Here is a 25175-nt window from a genome sequence, read left to right on the forward strand (position 1 = left end):
CATCAATTTTGATTGCTGAGCTTATATTTGTTTTGTAGATAGAAGACACTTACATACTGAAAGCAGAACAAACCTTGGCTCTACTGAAGTCTGAAGAAATGTTGCTATTGACATGATTATGGAATATTAACTGGGAACTATAACAAGGTGTATGCTTGTAGAGTGAAGAGCATTATTTACACACTTTAAAAAAAAAACCTTTGTAGAAATATGATGAGTGGAATAAAGAAAGCAAACAGCAACTCCTATTCTGTGTTAAACTCTCTTCCCCTTTCATGTAATTTAACAACATTATTAGCTGTTGCACAAATATTCTATTTTGGAAATATCTCAACAGCTATCTGAACTCACTGTAGCCATTTTCTTATTTAAAAGAGCAGGGAGAGAGATTATTTGTGGTTCTATTTTACTAAATAATGTATCTCCAAATATACTTAGCTACATAAAGAAAGAAACTACGAGGATGCTTAACTGTTCTAAAAAAATTAACTTTTTAATAGGCTCTGGAGTGCTAGGTTGTCATGGCTTAGCCCCACTCAGCAGCTAAAACACCCCACAGTTGCTTGCTTGCTCACTCCCCCCCCCTACCTAGTGGGACAGGAAGGAGAATCAGGAAAGAAAAAGAAGGCAAAACTCACAGGTTAAGATTAAAAAAAAAAGTTTAAGAGAACAACAGAAGAAAACAAAACAGAGATGGAAAGCAAACAAACCAACCCAACAACAGAAAATACTGAAGCAGGTAATTTACAGTACAGTAGCTCACAGCACACCCTGATGCCCAGCTCCCTCCCAAGTAGCAAGAGCCTACCCTCAGCACCCTCCCCACTTATACCCTGAGCATGATGGCCCATGGGATGGAACAGCCCTTGGGCTAATTTGGGGAAACTCTCCCAGCTGTTGGCTAATTAGGAAACTGTCCCAGCTGTGTCCCCCAGCCACAGGGGCCACCAGCTCCAGCTCCTCTCCCAGCTCAGGTGAACGTTAACTCTGTCCTAGCCAGAACCAGGACATAGGTTTAGGGGTTTTTTTATGTTTAAGTACCAACATGGCATGGAAACATCTGTCTCAGTGAGGTTTCCAGACCAAGTTTTCAAAAGAGAAAAGCTGAAATACAGCTGATAAAAGCTAGAATTTTTCATGTCTATCCAGGTTTAAACAAAATGTTTGGAATCACACACTGCTGTACTAGGTACCATTCCATCTTAAATAACTAGGTGCTGCAGAAAGAAAGAAGTTTTAAAGTGCTCATAGAAAAGACAAAAAGTCCCTAAGAAATATTTAAAACAAAAAACCTTTACTTTATCCCTCCTTATTTGTTGTTGAGTACTAAAATGAGATCAGCTACTCCAGAGTCAGATAGAACAAAATTAATTAAGAACTATGCTATTAAAAGCTTTAAAGTTATCTACTGAAGTTATTTAAAGAAGAGACTGCTCCTTAACTATATCTCACATGGTGGTGAAATCTGCAGTCTCTTATATAGCTTCCTCAGGACTTACATTTTTATGGAATTAATGTTAACATAATGCCTCAAATTCAAATTAGCAAGAGTGATACCAGCATGAAAGTAGATGAGAAGAGAGGCTAGATTTAATCTTTCCTCAATGAATTTCTACATCATGGGGCTTGGCAGTTTGAAAGGAAAAAAGCAGCAAGGTGATCCATATTTATACTGTAAATCTGTACTTTCCCTCCTCTTTTGTCAGATTATACAGCACCTCTCTGCCTGAGCTGATCGCTGACTGTTTAATTACTTTCCCTTGTAGGCTTGGTCCCATGATGTATGTAACCATGGACAGTGGAATAAAACCATATGCTCAGTGAAAGCAACCAAAGGAATTGATTTATTTCTAGTAATTTCAAGCAGTTCAACAGCCTCTGCCATAAATCTATGTTCCAGATAGACTGAAATTTTGCATGAAACAGGATGTGAAAGAAGGGAGGAACTGCAAGCCAAGAGACAAGAGAGCAATTAGACACAACTTACTGTCACTTCTGTGTATTTTTGGCAGCATTTCAATAATCTAACAAAGCCAGTAAAGAACATAACTGGATTCTCAATTGCTATGGGCTTTCTGAAGCATTTTATACTCATTTTGCTGGGAAAGCATCAGATAGACAAGATGAAAGAAATTTGAAAGACAGATCCATACTTTGAAGGGCAGATTTTGGTCTACAGGCACATTTTATAGAATCATAGAACCATAGAATAGTTTGGGTGGGAAGGGACAATTAAAAGCCATCCAGTCCAACCCCCCTGCAAGGAGCAGGGACATCTCCAACCAGATCAGGTTGCTCAGAGCCTCATCCAACCTGGCCTTGAATGTTTCCAGGGATGAGGCATCCACCACCTCTCTGGGCAATCTGGGCCAGTGTTCCACCACCCTCAGCATAAAAAAAAAATTCCTTATATCAAGTCTAAATCTACCCTCTTTTAATTTAAAACCATTACCCCTAGTCCTGTCACAACAGGCCCTACTGAACAGCCTCTCCCCATCTTTCCTGTAGGCCCCCTTGAAGTACTGGAAGGCCACTCTAAGGTCTCCCTGGAGCCTCCTTTTCTCCAGGCTGAACAGCCCCAACTCTGTCAGCCTGTCCTCACAGGTGCTCTAGCCCTCTGATCATCTTCATGGCCCTCCTCTGGACCCTCTCCAACTGGTCCATGTCCTTCTGATGTTGGGGGCTCCAGAGATGGACACAGTATTCCAGGTGGGGTCTCACCAGGGCAGAGTAGAGGGGCAGAATCCCCTCCCTCGACCTGCTGGCCACGCTGCTGGTGATGCAGCCCAGGATGCAGTTGGCTTTCTGGGCTGCAAGGGCGCATTGCCTGCTCATGTTGAGCTTCTCATCCACCAGTACCCCCAAGTCCTTCTTGGCAGGGCTGCTCTCAATCCTTTCATCCTCCAGCCTGTATTTGTGCATAGGATTGCCCTGACCTGTATGTGGGACCTTTCACTTGGCCTGGTTGAACTTCATGAGGTTTGCATGGGCCCACCTCTCCAGCCTGTCCAGGTCCCTCTGGATGGCATCCTGTCCCTCAAGTGTGTCGACCACACCACAGCTTGGTGTCATCTGCAAACTTGCTGAGGGTGCACTCTATCCCACTATGTCACTGATGAAGATGTTAAACAGTACTGGTCCCAGTACGGACTCCTGAGGGACACCACTCATCACTGATCTCCATCTGGACATCGAGCCATTGACCACTACCCTCTGGATGTCACCATCCAGCCAATTCCTTATCCATCGAACAGTCCATCCATCAAATCCACATCTCTCCAATTGTTCAAATTGTGCGAGTTTAACATTGCTCAAGATAAATTTTTGAAAACTTTTTTTCCCTTTTGAAAAGAAGTGGAGTCTTTTTTGGTATTCAGAGGATCCTCTTCCCCTTCTCCCTTTTTAGTAAGTGAGTCCTTTGTACCCAAAGAGTCTTCAAGCTCTAACTGTTCCTTATTTTTCCCAGAAAGTTAGGAAACATAACAAAATGCATGCTTCCTAACAATTCTCTGATCAAAGACACACACTCATAAACATACGTATATATTTGTGTATATTGTGTGTGTGTATATATATATATACACACACACTACTGCCAATCAATGAGCTAGGGACTCAAAGTCACATCCTGGTATAATTATTAGATACTTATCTCCATTTGAAGCAATTTTTTTTAGGCTTTTGCCGTATCACAGATGTTTATAGAATCATCATTTTAGAGATCCTACAATTTTCACTTCAATTACTGTTCCTTCTTTGTGCATTGATATATCCCTTTTTCTAAAGTTTCCATCTTTAAGTTTTGTCACTGAGCCTTTGGCTTCACACAGTATCTCAAAGATAATTCCACAATCTAACCTATTAGAAGGAAGTAATCTGTTTGCAAGCAGATTTTTAAGATGCCTTCTCTTGTCCACAGCCTAACTAGGTCAGAGATGTGCTTTTATCTATCTTTAGAAGCAGATTTGTCCAGCACAGAGCTTCCTGAAATGAAACAGGAGTGTCTTTATTACACTCCTTAGGTGTCTAACTACCTTAATGCTCTCCACCCAATATTTCCAAGAATTGTTTTATAAATATCATCAAGATGTCACAGGTAACAGAGGGAAAATATGTCTAGTTTTCCAACCTAATCTCTGCCTGTTTGGACAGATGTATCTACACAGACATACACACAAACACTTTCAGATAAGCGCATCCCTAGAGAGCCAAGGTAAAAGGTAGAAGTCATATTTAAGATGAATGAAAATTCATATTTTTTATGAACTCCAAATTCAGGAGAAGCTCCCTGTACAATCACTGGAATATACAATTTTGCCAGAGGACAATTATTAATCTGTCTTGTCACACTATACCATAGAAAGGATTGGAGCATTCTTAGGTGCCAATTACTCTGGAGACCTGAGGGGCTTCTTGATATTAATTCTATATTTAAAGTGTGAGTTTTGACCACTAGTTTAGAAACAAACAAAAAAAATCCCCTAGGTTATGTCTATAAAACTGAAAGTAATTCAGAGAGTGGTCAGCGGCCTTTCCTCCCTCAAATCTGCTAAGTAAATATCTCTGGGATTAAAATAAAGAAAATTAATTAATCTCTGCCTTCATATTACAATACAAAGTGAGAGAAGGCAGGAAACACGGCACAAAACCTGATGGTACACGGTGTCCTTAGATCACTTGGCCATTGTTTTCTCTCACAGCAGCACATGTTAATGATACAAAGAAGTTTAAAACTTTTTGGCTTTGACTTTTCATATCACAGCCAAAATAAATGTGCATATTATTGTTTGTATTGTCATATACTTTAAATGCACCACCAATTTCTAGAGCCTGTGCATGCACAGTCAAGGACAGGATTTTGCCCACAAACAGCCTGGCTGAATTAAATCAAGCAGAAACATTGCCATACAGATTCATCTGCTAAGTAGTGTGTCATGTTTATGTTGCAAAGATGTTGTATGGGTCAAACTTGATTTAAAACATCAGTTCTACCACAGGAAGACCAAAGTTTCTTTGTTCTCCGCTAGCCAATTTAATTCTGCTTTAAAAGGTGTTTGTTTTATATGGGCCTATAACACACTTAGCTGCATTTAATTAAATAACCAACAACCTCCAAACCAATAAACTAGACAATAAAATGTTAACCCCAGGAGTACAGGAAGAAAAAAAGATATTTTGTTTGTTTGTTTGTTTTGTTTTAAGGAATTTGGGCAATACAGAAAAAAATAAGTAAAATGAAGAATGAAGAAATGAGTTTTAATGTGGACAGCACACGAGCCTCTCCCTTTTCCTGCTGCCTGCAACCACTGAGCCCTGTTACAAAGCCACACAGAACAACTCCATTTGGTGTATTCAGACCACATCTCTCACATTTCCACTATGGTTCTCCTCCTCTTGGAGACATGGAAACTTTCCAGGGGTCCTTGGAAGGAAGGTCTCGGAAACGCAAGAGCATACCAACAAAAATACTTCCTTCTATTGCTCTTGAGGGTTCCTCATCACCACCAGACAGACCTGTAGATCACAATTATATAGGCTCTTCCAGTCTCCCCTTGGTGTTTCAACAGCCAGCACAGCCCAAATACAGTTCCCAGATGATCGACCTCTGTAACTTTGGTTTTCAGTTCTACAGAACTCTGGAGCACTTTGAAGCCAAGCCCATTAAGCAAGAACCAGTGAAGTCTAAGATGGCATGGCCCAGTAGCCCAGCATTCATGCAGGCTACTTACCTTTATTATCCTGTGAGAACAGAGAGTGCAGCACAGCTGTCTGATATTGAAGAATTTGAGCTATGTCCTTGAACACCACTTGCTCAATAACAAAAAACAGCAATTAGAACAAGATAAGTAAATACCTAAGGCAAAAATAGTAAAGACAACTAAAAATCTATAACCAATCCAAATGAAGTTTAAGGCGCGTGAACAGTATATTGCTACCAATTGAATTAGATGATTAAGCGCGTGCATTTCGCGTGTAACTTAGAAAAGATATAAAAGACTGAAGCTGACTAACAATAAAGGTCTCCGGTACGCCATCCACGAAGTCCGTGTCCTTATTGCAACATATGGCGCCCGAACAGGGACCTTGACTCGCGGAAAGACAGCAACTGGTGGCAGCCCAGGCTGAACAAAAAAGCAACGGAGACAAGAGTTGCAAGTGGCGGAGGTAAGAGACGCGGTCCCCGAGACCAAGGATAAAGCAGTGGGTAAAGAGCCACAGTCCATGTGACCAGGGAAAAAACAGCGGGAAAAGAGCCGCGGTCCATGAGACCAAGGAGAGAGTGGCGGGTAAAGAGCCGCGGTCCACGAGACCGGGAGAGAGCGGCAGGTAAAGAGCCGTGGTCCACGAGACCAAGGAAAAAGCGGCGGGTAAAGAGCCGCGGTCCCTGAGACCAAGGATAAAAGCGGCGGGTGATAGAGCTGCAGTCCCTGAGACCAGAACGACGAGAAGCACTGCTTCAAAGGAACATAAATCAATTTTAACGATTCTAACAAAAATGTTAGAGGAACAGAACTGTGCTATTAATAACACTGACCTGAAGAGCTTGTTGATTTGGGTGTCCGCTCACGTAGCAGATGCTAACATCTCTAATATCTGCACGGTGGGCACCTGGGACAGTGTAAGTGTTGAACTGTGGGACTGTGTAATGCGGAGTGAGCCTGCTGTTCAAAAATTATTACCGGCGTGGCATGTAATGTTTGAAGCCTTAAAGAATCACACGCAGAAAGAGGATCCGACAGCACCCGTTACCCCGTCCGCTTCTCCATCCATGGAAACAAAGACTAACAGTGAGCCAGAAAATCCCTTTGATCCAGGTCCCATAGATCCGGAAAAGGAGCCCTCAGTCTTTGCAGCTTCCTCGTTATAGAGGTGGCGTGTTTGTGTGTGTGTTCTTCGTGTCAACAGTATGGTGCTTTTCTGTGTGTGTTTGTGTGTCTTTTGTGTCAATGGTGTCATATTTTTGTTACTGTTCAGTGTTGTTGGTGTGGACGTAAGCTTATTCCAGCTGATTTATATTTGTGCTATAGCTTAGTGTTCTGGTGTGTGCAGTGTCACAGGTCGACCCCGTTAGAACAAGTGATACATCCAGATTGATACTATTGCGTACAAGGCGCAGTGTTAAGTTATAAGATCTTTAATAGGAAACGGACAGGCAGTGCAAACAGAGAAATTAACAGATTATAGTCTGGAGGAAAGTAAAAAATTTCCTAGACAGGTATAGGCAGTCTGTGTGTGTGTGCATATAAGCATGAAGTAAATGGTGTGAAATAAGGGATGAATACTGTCTTGGTTTCAGCAGGGATGGAGTTAATTTTCCTCTCAGAAGCTTTGGATTTTGTATGTGAAGAATGTTGATAAAAATGCTTTGATGATAAGGGTTGTTGTTAATGAGACCAAGGACACTGTCTGGCTTTCCAAGTCTTGTTAATGAGCAAGTGCAGGAAGCTGAGCCAAAAAACAGAGTATCGGTCATTTGGACACCGAGTGGTGAGAAATTGTACACTGTTCATTTTGTATATATTAATGTTCTTATATTTTGTTATTATTGTAGCTTTCCTCTTAGTAAACTGCAGCATAAGGTAATGTGTGATTGGCTGACCGTGGCCCCCATTCCCTTCCTTTCCACCCCCCCCGTCCCACTCAGGGGGCGAGGGAAGGAGGTAGGAAGATGGTGTTGAGACCGGGCAGAGGAAGGGGTGGGGAGACGTTGTCTTGTTCCCTTTCTCATTGTCCTGCTTTAGTTTTAGTAATAGATGAGCGGTTTTCCCCAGGTCAAGTCTGTTTTGCCTGTGGCAGTGGCTTTAAGGATATTTTCTTGTTTTTACGACTGCCGCCAGGCGCCACACCCCCCTCCCCATCTGGCGAGGTGGGGGCAGCTTACCCAAAAAAAAAAAAAAAAACACCCCAGGGAAATGGAAGGAAAATCTGCAAACAAAAAGTTAGCAAAAACAATGTATGTGCTCAATTTTCTAAATTGATGGAGTGACAATTCTTCCCCAATACAGAAACATTTTGAATCATCTACTGTACATGAGGCCATCCGAGGGCAAGCTCCAGTGATGGTTAAGGATCTGGAAACAGGTAATTGGGAAGGACCATTTCCTCTTATGACGTGGGGGAAAGGATATGCTTGTGTCTCTACAGGGGCAGTAAACAAGTGGATCCCTGCATGATGGGTACGACCAGCGCTCCAAGCTGCCTTGCGTTCATCGGAGTGTTAACAAGCTGTGTGGCAGCCCCATGGACATCAGTCACGGAAAGAACAAACGTGTGGGTAACTATGGCTAATGCCACAGGGCAGGACACCATTTGTCTGTCTGTATCATCTTCAAATAACCCGTTTTAGAACATGCTTGGTCGACCTGCCAGATAATGGTAGGGCGGCAACTCTGTGTAAAACAACAGCAGCCGCGAGCGCTGAACTACAAGAGATGGAACTTTTGGGATCCCTAAAGATGGACTTCTGTCTATTTTTTTTTAACTATTCAGGAGCTAATGTTACTAGAGGGGTAATGATTGTAAATGCTTTAAGATCTATACATTGCAACGATACAACATGGTATAATCATACAAGCACTAACACATCAAAATCTGGACAGCATAAAAACCTAAGTGAAATACACATAGCCTTGAATCTGATTGCCAAGATAATATAGAGTTTTGGAAACCAAGTGAAATTATTGCTGCTTCAATCTTTGCACCTGATGTGGCAAGTGCCCAGGCGTTAGCTACGCTAAATAAATTGGGCTGTTGGCTTGCTAAGAAAATGCATACAACTGCATTGGTACTGTCAACACTGCTAACTGATGTAGATTCCATACATTATGCTACTTTACAAAACAGAACCGCTGTTAGCCTGCAGAGCACATATTTGACAGGCCTTGTTGCGTGCGCTGGCCACACGTGCAGCAACGTCTGGTCAGTACTCTTTCACTGAATCTGCTGAGGGTATAAACAGAGGTTGCTCAGGGCGGGGGGGGGGGAGAGGGAGGACCCAGAGCGTACTTTGCGAACAACAGAAGACGCCCTGAAGGTGCTGCGCTTGCCTCCTTTTCTGCTCTGACCTGGTTGATAATCATCCTCTTGCTCAGCGGTGTCTTTGGCGTAGTTGGGTTGGTAACAGAATAGATCAGCAATAGATTTTTTATTATTACCACAAAATCATGGCGGTCAGGATTTTGATGGGCTTTGCTGCATGAATCTGTAAACTACAACAAAGTGATGGTTTTGATATATTCAGAAATTTTTTTGGTGGATTGATATAAGCTTATTACAAATAGCTGTAGGATGCTTATTCATTCCTATTTTGATCTATATTCTGTGTGTTAAAATGTGTGTAAACTTTAATATAAAAAGCGTTGAAACAAGCCTCTTCTCATAAACAAAGAAGGGGGAGATGTGGGTATTTCGCTGAGCCAGTACAGTGTCAGTGAAAGCAAACTGACCTTGGGAGAGGGATACAATCATGCTCACAGGAAGAAAGCCATGGAATGAGAAGGGAAGTTTTAAGGTACAAAACATTGTTAGCAGAATGTATGGCTTGTTTCAACAGACGCCTGCAAAAAACTAGTCACTGGCTGTTCTGACTGTTCTCTGCCCCCCGCTCAGCTGCTTCACATCTTCTCCTTTTTTTCCTGTTTTCCCCTTCTTAAATACGTTATCGCAGAGGCATTATCACGGGACATTCTGCTACCAATTGGCTCGGCCTTGGCCAGCAGCGGGTCCGCCCTAGGCCCGGCCGAGTCCACTGAACAAAGGGGAGCGACTTCTAGCAGTTTCCTACAGAAGCTACCACCTTAGGCCCCCCCTCACTAACAAAACCAGAACACTGGCCTTGTAGATAAGAAAGTTACTGGAGTTGTTATATTTATAATGGTAGAAGAATGCTGTAGTAGAAAATTATTAGAAGGTAGTGAAATTTAGTTTTGCTTAAGTAATCATTAATATGTATAACGTGTGGTCAGTTATTATCTTGACTAAACTTCTGTGTGGCATAACAGGGTGGTTGCTATCTTTGGCTGAAATCGGAATTGAGATATTTGGTATCTTAGTAAGCATAATCATTAACATTTTGTGTTTGATTCACCTGCCTACAAAAATGATACAGAAAATACTACATCAGATATTGATAGTAGAAAAACAAAAAGGGGGAAATGTGGGAACAGAGAGTGCAGCACAGCTGTCTGATATTGAAGAATTTGAGCTATGTCCTTGAACACCACTTGCTCAATAACAAAAAACAGCAATTAGAACAAGATAAGTAAATACCTAAGGCAAAAATAGTAAAGACAACTAAAAATCTATAACCAATCCAAATGAAGTTTAAGGCGCGTGAACAGTATATTGCTACCAATTGAATTAGATGATTAAGCGCGTGCATTTCGCGTGTAACTTAGAAAAGATATAAAAGACTGATGCTGACGGACAAAATGTCTCCGGTACACTATCCACGGAGTCCATGCCCTTATTGCAACATTATCCTAAAGTTCCCTTTATTGTGCCCTCAAATTTTCATTTCAGGAAGCCCTTTCAAATGAAAAGGCCTCCAGAGCCACCCTTCAGGAGGGCTGAAGTAAGAGGAAGTGGTGAAAATAAACAGAAAGTGGAAAGAGTAGATGTCAATCTTCAGATAGACGACAGCTACTATGTTGATGTGGGGGGTGAGCAGAAACGCTGGCAATGTTCCATGTGTGAGAAGTCCTATACATCCAAGTACAATTTGGTCACTCATATCTTGGGGCACAGTGGCATTAAGCCACATGCTTGCACCCAATGTGGCAAACTTTTCAAGCAGCTGAGACACTTGCACACGCATATGTTGACACACCAGGGCACTAGGCCACATAAGTGCCAGATGTGCCACAAGGCTTTCACTCAAACCAGTCACCTTAAGAGACACATGATGCAACACAGTGACATCAAGCCTTACAACTGCAGAATCTGTGGCAAAGGTTTTGCCTATCCCAGTGAGCTGAAAGCACATGAGTCTAAGCATGAGAGTGGCCAAGAGAGCATTCGTGTGGAGTGTGGTCTGGACTTCCCAACTTTGGCCCAGCTGAAGAGACACTTAACAACCCACCGTGGCCCTATACAGTACAATTGCACTGAATGTGATAAGACCTTCCAGTACCCGAGTCAGCTGCAAAACCACATGATGAAGCACAAGGACATCCATCCGTATATCTGCACTGAATGCAGCATGGAGCTTGTGCAGCCTCACCATCTCAAACAACACTCCCTAACTCACAAGGTAAGTCATCATGAGTTGCACTGTCACCTTGCATTGGAAGGACTGCACAAGGATCACAGACTACTAAAGATACACATACCTCCTAGGAAAAAAAGGTAATCAGTCTATAGAGCCTCATGCTAGCCCTTTGCCAGCAGGAGAATTTTATGCAGAGAAAAAGCCCCAGCAGTGTTGGCAATACTAGAAGCTAGATGTCTCTGTCAGTCTTAAAAAAAGTACATGCAAAAATGTTTTGTTATAAACAGGAGTTAAATTAAAATGTGTATTACTTCCCAAAATTGTTTTCACATTTCTCTGTTTCTGAGTTTTATCTTCAGAATGACTTTCTGTAAAATAATATAATTTCGTAGAGCTGTCTAACCACCCTGAAATTTTAACAGAAGTTTTCTACTGAAAAACAGATCTATTGCTTTGCTTACCTTAACTGGGAAGTAGGTGGATATACAGTAGGCTGTATGTATGCAGGAAAATAAAGTATATTATTACTCATCAGAATTTGAAGAATCAGTATAATGAGATATTTAGGGGAAAAAAAAACCTAAGAAAAGTGCTGGCAATGCACCCCGAGGAGAAGGACTTGGGAGTGATGGTGGACGAGAAGCTCAACATGAGTCGGCAATGAGCCCTTGCAGCCCAGAAGGCCAACTGCATCCTGGGCTGCATCAAGAGGAGCGTGGCCAGCAGGTCGAGGGAGGTGATTCTGCCCCTCTGCTCTGCTCTGGTGAGACCCCACCTGGAGTACTGCGTCCAGCTCTGGAGCCCCCAACATAAGAAGGACATGGACTAGTTGGAGAGGGTCCAGAGGAGGGCCATGAAGATGATCAGAGGGCTCGAGCAGCTCTCCTATGAGGACAGGCTGAGAGAGTTGGGGCTGTTCAGCCTGGAGAAAAGGAGGCTCCAGGGAGACCTTACAGCGGTCTTCCAGTACTTCAAGGGGGCCTACAGGAAAGATGGGGAGAAACTCTTCAGTAGGGCCTGTTGTGACAGGACGAGGAGTAATGGTTTTAAAATAGAGAGAGGTAGATTCAAATTAGATATTAGGAAGAATTTTTTTACGCTGAGGGTGGTGGAACACTGGCCCAGGTTGCCCAGAGAGGTGGTGGATGCCCCATCCCTAGAAACGTTCAAGGCCAGGTTGGACGGCGCTGTGAGCAACCTGATCTGGTTGGGGATGTCCCTGCTCCTTGTAGGTGGGTTGGACTGGATGGGCTTTAAAGGTCCCTTCCAACCGAAACTATTCTATGATTCTATTCTATGATTCTATGATCTGTAGTACAAAGCCCATTTGGGTTTATTGATATGCACTTTCAAACCTCTCAGAGAATAACTGAAAAATCTTACCTTGAGAATTAAATCCTCTTTCCACGATGCTGTGTTTGACTTTCATGTGCCTGGTTAGGTTCCCCTTCAAGGTGAATTTGCTGGGACAGTTGAGGCACTTGAAAGACTTACTGTCTGAGTGTAAGTGCATGTGTCCCATTAAATTGTGCATTCTGTTAAATTCCTTTCCACACAGCTGTCAAAAATAGTAAAAATGAAAATTATTTGTTTGTAGGGATACTTCCAAGGAGAACATTTTAAAACGAAATAGAATCTGCCCTTCTCAACTTGAACCCTGGCAGCTTCTGACTGCTATTTGTTTTTCAAAGATACGGGCAGAAAAACCTACAGAGAAGAATATGTGGTTGAGTTTGCTCTATTTAGGGTCTTCTGCACTGCTGCCATTTTTTTTTAATTTGGTGACTAGGAGAGACACACACTCAAGGATTCCCCAAAATCAGGGAATGTTATTGTAATGAAGGGAAAGACTTAAGTATATAACCTGAAAGGCTCTTAACTTGAGTGAAATTCAAAGTGTAACTTTCTGCCCTGGTGAACCATTTCTCTACATCAGCAACCGGCTGGAGTGTGTGGAGCTTCGCCTGGGGATGGAGGAGGAGCTGACAGAGAGCTTATGGGTCAGGATTAGAGGATGGGGATGGACAGGGGACGTTACGGTGGGGGTCTGTTACAGGCTGCCTGGCCAGGAGGACAGAGCAGATGAAGCGCTCTATAGGCAGATAGGAGCAGCCTCACGGTCACAAGCCCTGGTTCTCATGGGGGACTTGAACCACCCTGACATCTGTTGGAGAGACAACACGGCAGGGCACAGGCAGTCCAGGAGGTTCCTGGAATGCGTGGATGACAACTTCCTCCTGCAGGCGATAGAGGAGCCAACAAGGAGGGGTGCCATGCTGGACCTTGTTTTTCACCAACAGGGAGGGGCTGGTGGGGGATGTGAAACTAAAGGACAGCCTTGGCTGCAGCGACCATGACATGGTGGAGTTCAAGATCCACGGGGCAGCAAGGAAACTACATGGCAAGCTCTCTGCCCTAGACTTCAGGAAGGCAGACTTCGGCCTCTTCAGGGACCTGATGGGCCAAGTACCATGGGAGGCGGCCCTGGAGGGAAGAGGGGCCCAGGAAAGTTGGTCTATATTCAAGGAGCACCTCTTCCAAGCTCAGCAGAGGTGCATCCCGATGAAAAACAAGTCGGGCAAAAAGGTCAGGAGGACCGCGTGGATGAGCAAGGAGCTCCTGGACCAACTGAAAGTGAAAAAGGAAGCCTATAGAGGGTGTAAGTGGGGACAGGTAGCCTGGGAGGACTACAAAGAGGCTGCGCGAGTGGCCAGGGATAAGGTAAGGAAGGCCAAAGCCCTGGCAGAACTGAATCTGGCCAGGGATATAAAATGCAACAAGAAGAGCTTTTATAGGTACGTAGGGGACAAAAGAAAGTCCAGGGTAAATGTAGGCCCCCTCCAGAAGGGAACTGGTGTCCTGGTTATCCAGGACATGGAGAAGGCTGAGGTTCTCAATGACTTTTTTGCCTCAGTCTTCACCGACAAGAGTTCCTGTCCCACCACCCAAGCTGTAGAAAGTGCAAGCAGGGACTGCGAGAATGAAGAACTGCCCATTGTACTCGAAGAGCAGGTTCGGGATCATCTAAGGAACCTAAAGGTGCACAAGTCCATGGGACCTGATGAGATCCATCCGCGGGTCCTGAGGGAACTGGCGGATGAAGTTGCCAAGCCACTGGCTATCGTATTTGAGAAGTCGTGGCGGTCTGGTGAGGTCCCCGATGACTGGAAGAGAGGGAACATAACCCCAATTTTTAAAAAGGGGAATAAGGAAGATCCAGGTAACTACAGGCCGGTCAGCCTCACCTCTGTGCCTGGCAAGGTCATGGAGCAGATTCTCCTGGAAACCATGCTAAGGCACATGGAGAGCAAGGAGGTGATTGGTGACAACCAACATGGCTTCACCAAGGACAGATCGTGCCTGACCAATTTGGTGGCCTTCTATGATGGGGTGATGGCATCGGTGGACAAGGGACGAGCAACTGACATCATCTACCTGGACTTGTGCAAAGCTTTTGACACTGTCCCACATGACATCCTTCTCTCTAAACTGGAGAGACATGGCTTTGATGGACGGACCACTCAGTGGATAAGGAGTTGGCTGGATGGCCGCACTCAGAGAGTGGTGGTCAACGGCTCCATGTCCAGGTGGAGACCGGTCACGAGTGGCATTCCTCAGGGGTCCGTGCTGGGCCCGGCCCTGTTCAACATCTTTGTCGGTGACATGGACAGTGGGATAGAGTGCACCCTCAGCAAGTTCGCCGATGACACCAAGTTGTGTGGTGCCGTCGACACGCTGGAAGGGAGGGATGCCATCCAGAGGGACCTTGACAGGCTGGAGAGGTGGGCCCGTGCCAACCTCATGAAGTTCAACCAGGCCAAGGGCAAGGTCCTGCACGTGGGTCATGGCAATCCCAGGCACAAATACAGGCTGGGCAGAGAATGGATTGAGAGCAGCCCTGAGGAGAAGGACTTGGGAGTGCTGGTGGATGAGAAGCTTAACATGAGCAGACAATGCGCCCTTGCGGCCCAGAAGGCCAACCGCATCCTGGGCTGCATCAAGAGGAGTGTGGCCATCAGGTCGAGGGAGGTGATTCTGCCCCTCTACTCTGCCCTGGTGAGACCCCACCTGGAGTACTGTGTCCAGTTCTGGAGCCCCCAACACAAGAAGGACATGGACCAGTTGGAGAAGGTCCAGAGGAGGGCCACGAAGATGATCAGAGGGCTGGAGCACCTCTCTTATGAGGACAGGCTGAGAGAGTTGGGGCTGTTCAGCCTGGAGAAGAGGAGGCTCCGGGGAGACCTGATAGCGGTCTTCCAGTACCTCAAGGGGGCCTACAAGGAAGATGGGGAAAGGCTGTTTAGTAGGGCCTGTTGCAATAGGATGAGAGGTAATGGTTTTAAAATAGAGGGGGGTAGATTTAGATTAGAAATTAGGAAAAATTTTTTTATGATGCGAGTTATAGAACACTGGAACAGGTTGCCCAGAAAGGTGGTGGAGGCCCCATCCCTGGAAACGTTCAAGGCCAGGCTGGATGAGGCTCTGAGCAACCTGATCTAGTTGGGGATGTCCCTGCTCCTTGCAGGGGGGTTGGACTAGATGACCATTGAAGGTCCCTTCCAACCCTAACCATTCTATGATTCTATGATTCTATGATTTGTAGTTTATACATCTAGTCTTTAATCAATGTCAAGCAGAGATGGAGATACAAGATAAAAGCAATGAAGGATTTATGTGAAACAATCAAGCAGAATATTTCTTCTCCTTAAGTGGAAATTAAATGGCTGTATGTTTTGCTTAAAGCTAGAAAAAATAAATTTATTTTTTCTTTGTTTCTTGCTCCTCCATTTTTCTCTGATCCTTTTATCTTCTGTTTACCAGCTTCTGTGTTTCAGTGTCTCTGGTGAGTAAGTTGGAATTTAAACAGTCATGGGGCTGCAAGAATGATTCAGCTTTCCCTGAAGCATGTTCCTGACAGCTCGAGACATTGATCATGCAGGTTTTCATTTGGTGAAACAATAACCATTGTTTTTTATTTTTGTTGTTTATCTTGATGGGTCCTTTTCTAGTCTGATCCCTAATAAATAAAATATATTTTTGCATCTAGAGAAGAACAACGAAGCTGGTGAGGGGTCTGGAGCACAAGTCCTATGAGGAGCGGCTGAGGGAACTGGGGTTGTTTAGTCTGGAGAAGAGGAGGCTGAGGGGAGACCTCATTGCTCTGTACAGCTCCCTGAAAGGAGGGTGTAGGGAGGCGGGTGTTGGTCTCTTCTGCCAAGTAACTTGTGATAGGATGAGAGGAAACGGCCTCAAGTTGTGGCAGGGGAGCTTTAGATTAGGTATTAGGAAGAATTTATTCACTGAGAGGGTTGTCAAGCATTGGAACAGGCTGCCCAGGGAAGTGGTGGAGTCACCATCCCTGGAGGTATTTAAAAGACATGTAGATGTGGCACTTAAGGACATGGTTTAGTGGTGGACTTGGCAGTGTTAGGTTTACAGTTGGATGCAATGATCTTAAGGGTCTTTTCTAAACTAAATGATTCTATGATTCTGTGATTCAAGACATCAGAGTTTGACATCACTATTACAAGTTTCTCGTCTTACTTGTCTTCTGGTCTTTCCCTATCAGGATTTATAATTTTATTCACATTCAAGTGGCTATTTCCATCCTCTGCAAACTTCTGTGTTTGCTGTCTACTTAAGCTCTTTTTTTTGGGGATGTTTTTAGACAAATACTTTTACCCATCAGTATTTTAATTTTATGATCTTTATTACTACGTGAGCCAGAATCACCATTACTGAGTAACCAAAACTTATATCAAGCAGTGTACTCATCTGGAAGAAAATTATTAAAAATCAAGTACTGAGATTCCACCAAATTTTTGGTCCAATCTGACTTCTGATTTAATTTATTTTGGTAGTATAGGAGGTCTGCTACAGTACTTTTTGTTTCAAATTCACAAAGCCATCACCTGGAATATCTGGTTGAAATCTAGGTAGTGGAATGATCCTCGGTGAAGAAGTACTGTATCCTTTGCTTTTTCAACCATCTCTTGAGGGAAAATGTAAGCAGTTCACTAATATAAAAATTTGCAGTGGTATTGCTTTTAAATAAAAACTAGAGCTGAGTCAATGTTGCAAAAAGGAAAAATCTGGAAATATTCACTTGCTTTTAAAAAATGTTTACTTCAGCTGCATTAGTTCTCTTCTGTGATTTGCTCTCTCTGATTTTGCTAAAATTAACATTCTAGCAAATTAATTTATCAGCAAAGTGAAAAAAAAAAAGAAAAAAAGAATGGCCACTGAAAATGAGTTGTTAATTTGTAAAAGTAAGAGATCAGATTCCAAGGGTCATTCATCCACTTAGGAAAAAGGACTGTCTCTCTTTTGCATTCAAAGAAAGCTAATCTGCTGGATGATTTGTATTCATTGAAATGAATGCACAAAAAAAACTTTCTGAAATTTCTGGGAGGAAACAAAGAGGAGAAGTGTAACCGGTTCATAGGATTCCTATGCACAAAGTTCACCCAACATATGATATTTAAAAGCACAACAGTATTTTTTGCTCTGTTATAGCCTTGCATAAGCAGTTACCAGCATAAGCAGTTACAGTTCCTAGCATAAGCAGTTACCAGCAGATTGTTTTCCCTTTATGAGAGTCTTACCACCTCGACTAAGCCGGAGACACCGGGTAGGTAGGTGCAGCACCTTCAGGGCATCCCCTGTTGTTTGTAGAGTGTGCTCTGGGTCCTTTCTCCCCCTCTCCACTCTGAGCCGCCTCTGTTTATACCCTCAGCAGATTCAGTAGAAGAGTACTGACCAGGTGTTGCTGCACGCATGGCCAGCACATGCAACAAGGTCTGCCAAGTACGTGCCCTGCTGGCTAACAGCGGTTCCCGGATAGCAACAATATACTGCTCAATAATGATCCTCCTAGTTCCCCTCTCCAAGGTCACGTTCTCACAGCTGTGTGCAGCTTGTAATTTCCCACAGTGGCCCTACATGGACCATCACTGAAATCCCTCACACATGAAGAAGCACTGATGAACACAGAAAATTCACAAGGAAGAACACCAGCCAAATATATCTTGACAACTGCTGGAATGATTTATGATGTGCCAATATTTCTCTGACTATAAGAATGCCAATAATAATACCTCTCTAATACCTCTTAGCAAAAGGCTTCTGGTTATCTGCTTGGCTGACCTGTGTTCTCACCAGCTTTTGCTTTCTGATAGCTAGGTCTTTATTCCTCTGTTTAAACTGATAATCAAGGAAAATCAAGTTGAATGGGTGTTGTGGTTTTGTTAGTGAGGGGGGGCCTAAGGTGACAGCTTCTGTAGGAAACTGCTAGAAGTTGCTCCCCTTTGTTCAGTGGACTCGGCCAGGCCTAGGGCGGACCCACTGCTGGCCAAGGCCGAGCCAATTGGTAGCAGAATGTTCCGTGATAACGCCTCTGTGATAACATATTTAAGAAGGGGAAAACAGAAAAAGAGGAGGGAGAGATGTGAAGCAGCTGAGCGGGGGGCAGAGGTGGAGAGGGGGAGGCGCAGGCCTCATGGGCCTTGCAGGCCTCACCCTCTGGCCTCTCGCCAGGCAGACGACTGGGCCCAACTCAGTCCAGCCTGGCTGCAAGAAGTGGAGAGGAGATGAGAAGTGAATAAGATGTAAAAAGATCCTGAGCGACATCTACCAGCCTGTTGTGAGGAACGGCTGCAAACGCCAAGGTCAGTTCAGAAGGAGGGGGAGGAGTAATGCGGCTCCTGGCCAAGATTCCCCTGCAGCCTGTGGTGACGACCATGGTGGAGCAGGTTGTCCCCCTGCAGCCCATGGAGGTCCACGGAGGAGCAGAGATCCACTTGGAGCCCGTGAAGGACCCCGTACCAGGGGAGGTGGATGCCTGAAGGAGGCTGTGGCCCATGGAGGGCCCGCTGGGACAGCCGTTCTGGAGAGACTGTACTCCGTGGAAGAGATGACCCACACCGGAGCAGTTTCACAAAGGACTGTGGTGTATGGGTGGGACCCCACAACAGAGCAGGGGAGGAATGTGAGGAGTTCTTCCCCCAACCATGAAGCAGCGGTGTGAAACAATGTATGATGAACTGACTGCAACCCCCATTCCCTCTTCCCCCCTGTGCTGCTCAGGGAGGGGAAGGTAGTAGAGACAATGTTAAGCTTGGGAAGAGGGAGGGGTGGAGGGAGGTTATCTTGTTCTCTGTCTCATTATCCTGCTGCTTGTAGTAATAAATGAATAGTTTTCCCCAAGTCGAGTCTGTTTTGCCCCTAACAGTAACTTTAAGGATTTCTCCCTGTCCTTATCTCAAACCTCGAGCCGTTTTTCCTTATATTATCTCCCCCTATTCTCTCGGAGGGTGGGGGGAGTGAGAGAGAGACTGCGTAGTCTGGTCCCGATCGGGGCTGAACTACGACAATGGGTAAATGGCTAGAATACTTCATGCAAATCTATATCTTTATAACGTATTGCGTAATAAAATAGGTTTGGTATGAGCTTTTTTTTTTTTTTCTGTCAAGGCAACATTTATTTCTTTCTTCATAATGAAAAGAGAGGAGACTTCCTAAAAGATAGTTCCTTATAGAATAAAAGTTTTGTGGCTCTGAATAAAGGGGGTAGGTTTTCCAATTCTGAAGTCATGCACAGTCTTAGGGATGTGTAATGTGTTATTGTTCTGAAATCTCCTCTGGAGTCATGAGGAAAAGGTACCAGAGTGGAGAGGTGTGGCAGGAAAAGGAAAGAAATGCAGATATGAAAATTGTTTTTTTCAGAACCATGTCTCTGTGTGGCATGGTATCTGGGTAAGATGTCCCTTTCAAAAGGCACAAGACAAGTTTCAGATTAATGTCCATGATTCACAGGGCGAAGGGAGCAGGCTCACATGCTGAAAGACAACAACTTGGAGCTAGCTGGAGTTCACTTCTAGTGCTTAAACAAAAGCCTGAGTCTGCAGACCAAACTAGGAAGATGTACAAGTTTTTCTTCCTCTGTAACAGGACAGGGGTGTGAGCACTGGATCAGCAGAGTGTCAAAGATAACCAAGAGCCAGTTGCATGGGAGGGAGCTCCAGCAGAAGTCACCACAAAGCACGTTAGCACTCAGGGAGATGCAAAGCTCACGCAAGAGATCTTGGGATAGCAGGAATGACATAGTTTACTCGTGGAGTGTTTGTTAGGCTCTCTAGTTTAGACAAAATAAAATTCAAACCCTGAAGAGGAAGACCTCAGCTGTAAGTCTGCTGAAAACACTTTGATGCACTGGCTGGTGAAATGGACTTCAGTACAGTTTGGTAGAAAAGCTGAATTACTTCAATACCAGATTTTGTCTTCCTAAACCACTGCATGAAGTAACACCCTTCTAGATTTGTCAGTCTGTTTTGTTTCTTCCCAAAATACTTCTCTCTCACATATTCTTTGGTTTTGACTCCTGATTTACACCTGTGATTTTAGATGGGAAAAAGTGGATATTGTCTCCCTGTCCTTATCTCAAACCTCGAGCCTTTTTTCTTATATTATCTCTCCCTATTCTCTCGGAGGCTGGAGGAAGTGAGAGAGAGACTGCGTAGTCTGGTCCCGATGGGGGCTGAACTATGACAGGAACACTTATTTTTTCCTGTTTTTTAAAGTGATCCTTTTGAATGTGTTCCAAAGCCTGCTCTTAGTCAAAACTGACACTGCTATCATTACTGACAGCACTAGCAAGGCTGCAAGACTACTGAGTGAAGGAGTTAAAGAAATTTTAGTAGATATGGCATTGATTAATTATTGCTGTGCATCCTAAGGAATCAAGTTGATAAATAGTGCTTAGTGTTTTGCTAACTACTTGCTTAATAATTTGCTAACCGTTGTGCAAACTATCTGAAGCAGAAAGTCTTGCAATTCTTCACGAAAGACAGTTCCTGGTAAGGACTAGGGGGGTCGCTTCAAGAACCAGCTAAAACCGACCCTGCAGCTTGAATGAAAGCCAAGGGATAACTGAGTTTGCGCAAGAACAAAAGGTTACTAGCGGTGACGAAGAGGAGTCACCTGCCTTCATCCCCACGACCCCCGACGACCACCACCAGGAGGCACTGCGCAAGCCCAGACAGGAGGAGTTTATGAAAATGATCCCTTGGGACTAATTTTAATACGAAGCGGGGATAGGTCATGCATATGTATAGGTGTATTGTGAAACTTTATGTATATGTAACACTTGGTTATATAAATGTAAAGTGAGTTGCTGCGTCAGGTGCGCACGGTTTTGGTGGGACTACCCCCCTGTGCTGCCCAGCGCTGAATAAACATACCTACTTTACAATCTTACAGATTGTGGAGTCCGTTTTCCGCACGTCAGTTTGGCGAGCCAGGCAGGAGGCTCTCTGCTTGGCTGCGGGATCGACTGTGGAGCGGACGCCCCTAGGCGCGCTCCAAGCACTTTCTCGGAGGAGCCTCTGCTGCCAGCCGCTCACCGCGGGAGCAGACCAAACAGTATGTTTTACTGAAGGGCCTGTCACGCGTGGCCGGGGCAGCTGGTAAATCGTGCAGAGACGTCTGGCGTGCAGCATAGTCCCCGTTGGGTGGGTACCCAGTTTAGTTTGGGGCACCAGAGGGGGACTCGCTGACCGATAGAGCGGCCGCTAGCGATCTTGGGAGTAGATCGAGTGAGTACGAGGTAACTGCTGCATCCCATTGTCGGGAGCCAGGATGGACTTGCTGATGATCGGTATGTGAGAAGCAGGAGAAGGGTAAGCGGGCCTCTTGCAATTTTAAAGGCTATATTTTGCAGCTGCTAAAAGGGATGTCAATTGGAGTGTTAATTAAGCGTCCGGACAAATTCATGTGTGTGTGTGACCTTTTATGTGGTATGCGGAACGTTCTGCTGTGGGAGTACCTGTGTTGTGAGAGAGTGATTGAGTCCCAAGAATTCAAGCGAGACTGCAACTCTGTGTGTGTGGTGTGAGAGGCTGGCCTAGCCACCCATAGCCGCCCAGCTTGTCTGAGGTTGGCTAGAATGCAAGGGGGCCTTCCTCTCATCCAAATTTAGTAAATGTCCTTGTATGTCGGGACGGAGAGAAACATTCCTGAGGTGGTTTGGACTTGAACCGTGGGAATACATGTACATTACTGGATTCCCCCAAATTCCTTGGAGTAGGGATACCTGGGGAATATCCCCTGTTTTGTCCAGAAGTTTGGGATGTGTGGGAAAATTGGGAGAAAACTATAGGGGTTTGCAGGAAGTGATTTGCGTGGAGAGCTTACAAGATGAGTAATGCACAAGGAGATATATTGAAGAGAGTCCTCTGGGGAGTGTACTTGCCCACTGGAAAGATATTGTTGGGACTGGAGGTACGGAAAGTAAAAAGACCCTTATCAAATATTGCAATCAGTAGTGGCCGTTGTATAAGTTAGAAGGCGAGGTTAAGTAGCCACTCAATGGGTCAATGGATTATAGTACTCTGTTACAACTAATGCTGTTTTTAAGGAGAAAAGGAAAATGGGATGAGGTTTCGTATACAGATATGGTTTTTGTGGGGTAACGTTAGCAGGGCTTGCTTGCGCCTCCCCCCTCTGCCCCCTGCTCAGAATCTTCACATCTTTTCTTTTTTTTTTTTTTTTTTTTTTTCTCCTGTTTTCCCCTTCTTAAATACGTTACTGCAGAAGCATTATCACGGAACATTCTGCTACCAATTGGCTCAGCCCTGGCCAGCAGTGGGTCCACCCTAGGCCCGGCCAAGTCCACTGAACAAAGGGGAACCTTCTAGCAGTTTCTTACAGAAACTGCCACCGTAGCCCTCCTCACTAAATAAAACCAGGACATCTTGACACTGCGATGCCTGCTTTGTGGAGGTGCAGCAGCGTCGTAGTTTAGCTACAGTCAGCAATTGAGTACCACACAGGTGCTCCCAAGGGGACAGAGGAGAGAATCCGGAAGAAAAGAAAACTTGTGAGTTGAGATAAAGGCTGTGGTGGTTTAGCCCGGATCATCACGCAGTTTCTCACTCACCCTCCCCCTACCCAGTGGGACAGGGGAGAGAAATTGGGAAGAAAGGAAAACTCATGGGTTGAGATAAAGGCAGTTTACTAAAAATACTAAAAACTACAAAGATAACAGAATATAAGGATATTAATATATACAAAATATACAAAATGAACAATGTACGATTTCTCACCACCCGATGTCCGAGTGACCAACGCAGCCCGAGCAGCGATCACGGGAACGACACTGAGCAGCAAGCAAAGAGAGGCGAGCAAGCCAGCAAGGTAGAGGGAACGATGCCAGCAAGCAAGAGAGAAGAAAAGGATGCCAAGGGTGCATGCCAGAATGGAATGGATGCCCGAATGGAATGGATGCCCCCTCCCATGGGCAACCCCCACTCATATACTGAGCATGACGTTTATGGCATGGTGTAACTGGTTCGTAGGATTCCTATGCACAAAGTTCACCCAACATATGATATTTAAAAGCACAACAGTATTTATTGCTCTGTTATAGCCTTGCATAAGCAGTTACAGTTCCTAGCATAAGCAGTTACTAGCCTATTGTTTTCCCTTTCTGAGAGTCTTACTAACCCAACTAAGCCGGAGACACCGCTGAGCAGGAGGATGATGATCAGCGGGGTCAGAGCAGAGAAGGGAGGCAGGCACAGCACCTTCAGGGCATCCCCTGTTGTTCATAGAGTGTGCTCTGGGTCCTTTCTCTTTCCCTCCGCTCTGAGCCACCTCTGTTTATACCCTCAGCAGAATCAGTGGAAGAGTACTGACCAGGTGTTGATGCACGCGTGGCCAGCGCATGCAACAAGGCCTGCCAAGTACGTGCCCTGCTGGCTAACAGCGGTTCCCGGATAGCAGCACCATCCTGCTCAATAACAACCCTCCTAGTTCCCCTCTCTGAGATAACAACCCTCCTAGCTCCCCTCTCCAAGGTCGCATTCTCACAGCTGTGTGCAGCTTGTAATTTCCCACAGTGGCCCTACATGGACCATCGCTGAAATCCCTCACACACATGGAAGGCTCTCTTTGGTCAGTTTGGGTCAATTATTCTGTCTGTCTTTCATCCAGCTTCCTGCATTTGTACATTAGCGAGACTTTAACAAGACTTGGAAAGCCAGACAGTGTCCTTGGTCTCATTAAAAACAACTCGTATCATCAGAGTGTTTTTATCAATATTCTTCACACATGGAATCCAAAACACACCAGCTACTGAGAGGAACATTAACTCCATCCCTGCCAAAACCAGGACAGTATCCACCCCTTATTCCATACCATTTACATCATGCTTATAGGTATACACACAGATATCATCATCTTAATCTATGGGCTATCCCTCCAAAGTCTGTTGAGTTGATTTAGTCCATGACTTTGGGCCCCATTTATCATAGCAGTCTTTCAGGGCAGGACAGATGGAATGTAGTGTGAAATCGTTACATACTGCATCTGGAATTCCTAGTTAGTACCTCTGGCGCAGCTGGTGTATCACATACATGGTCTGCAAGTTGAAGATGTTGTCCATCTCAAGGAAGTTGATGGGCACCTATTCTGCTACACGTCGTTCGGTTTCATCGAAGTTAGTTCTTCACTGATCAGGGTGATTCTTGTTGCAATACCTTTGATATGACATAAAAGAACTACCGAAATGATTATATACCATTCAAATTATTGGCTATTTTCACCTCAAATCAGATCTCCTTGAGGTACACATTGGACTTCCCCATCCTCCCGCATCACCCACCAAGTGCATCCAGGTCCTTGAGCAAAAGCAGTCCCACGGGTGGGTTTGCCTTTGCCCAGGGGAGGAATAACCCAGACTGTCTTCCCCAACACATTCCTTAGATGCACCACAGGGACTTTATCCCCTTCTACAGTAGGTAAAAGTTCTGACTGGGCAGGGCCAGCTAGATTGGTGGATCCCCAAGTGTTGGCTAACCAGGTGGCTTTTGTTAAATGTTTGTCCCAATGTTTGAAGGTCCCACCACCCGTTGCTCTCAGTGTAGCTTTCAGCAGTCCATTAGACCGTTTAGTCTTTCCAGAGACTGGT

The 25175-nt window shown here is 44.7% G+C and overlaps 1 protein-coding gene and 1 long non-coding RNA gene across 2 annotated transcripts in view; one reads left to right on the forward strand and one right to left on the reverse strand.

Annotated features, from left to right (window-relative positions):
- The window catches only part of LOC147596721 (uncharacterized), a 97152-nt gene extending 72776 nt beyond the window's left edge, over nt 1–24376 (reverse strand). Inside the window, exon 1 of the long non-coding RNA XR_015261333.1 lies at nt 24317–24376. This is a non-coding gene — a long non-coding RNA (uncharacterized LOC147596721). The remainder of the gene's footprint in view (nt 1–24316) is intronic.
- Nucleotides 5214–11583, forward strand: LOC147596722 (zinc finger protein 366-like). The gene is made up of 4 exons (XM_086769434.1): nt 5214–5741; nt 7760–7781; nt 10488–11251; nt 11569–11583. Exons 1-4 carry the CDS (start codon nt 5235–5237, stop codon nt 11581–11583), a joined length of 1308 nt encoding a protein of 435 aa, XP_086625560.1. The 5' UTR covers nt 5214–5234.
- Nucleotides 24377–25175: the final 799 nt, after the last annotated feature.

This window comes from Chlamydotis macqueenii, chromosome W (genome assembly GCF_036417535.1).
Source record: "Chlamydotis macqueenii isolate bChlMac1 chromosome W, bChlMac1.mat, whole genome shotgun sequence".
Lineage (NCBI taxonomy): Eukaryota > Metazoa > Chordata > Aves > Otidiformes > Otididae > Chlamydotis > Chlamydotis macqueenii.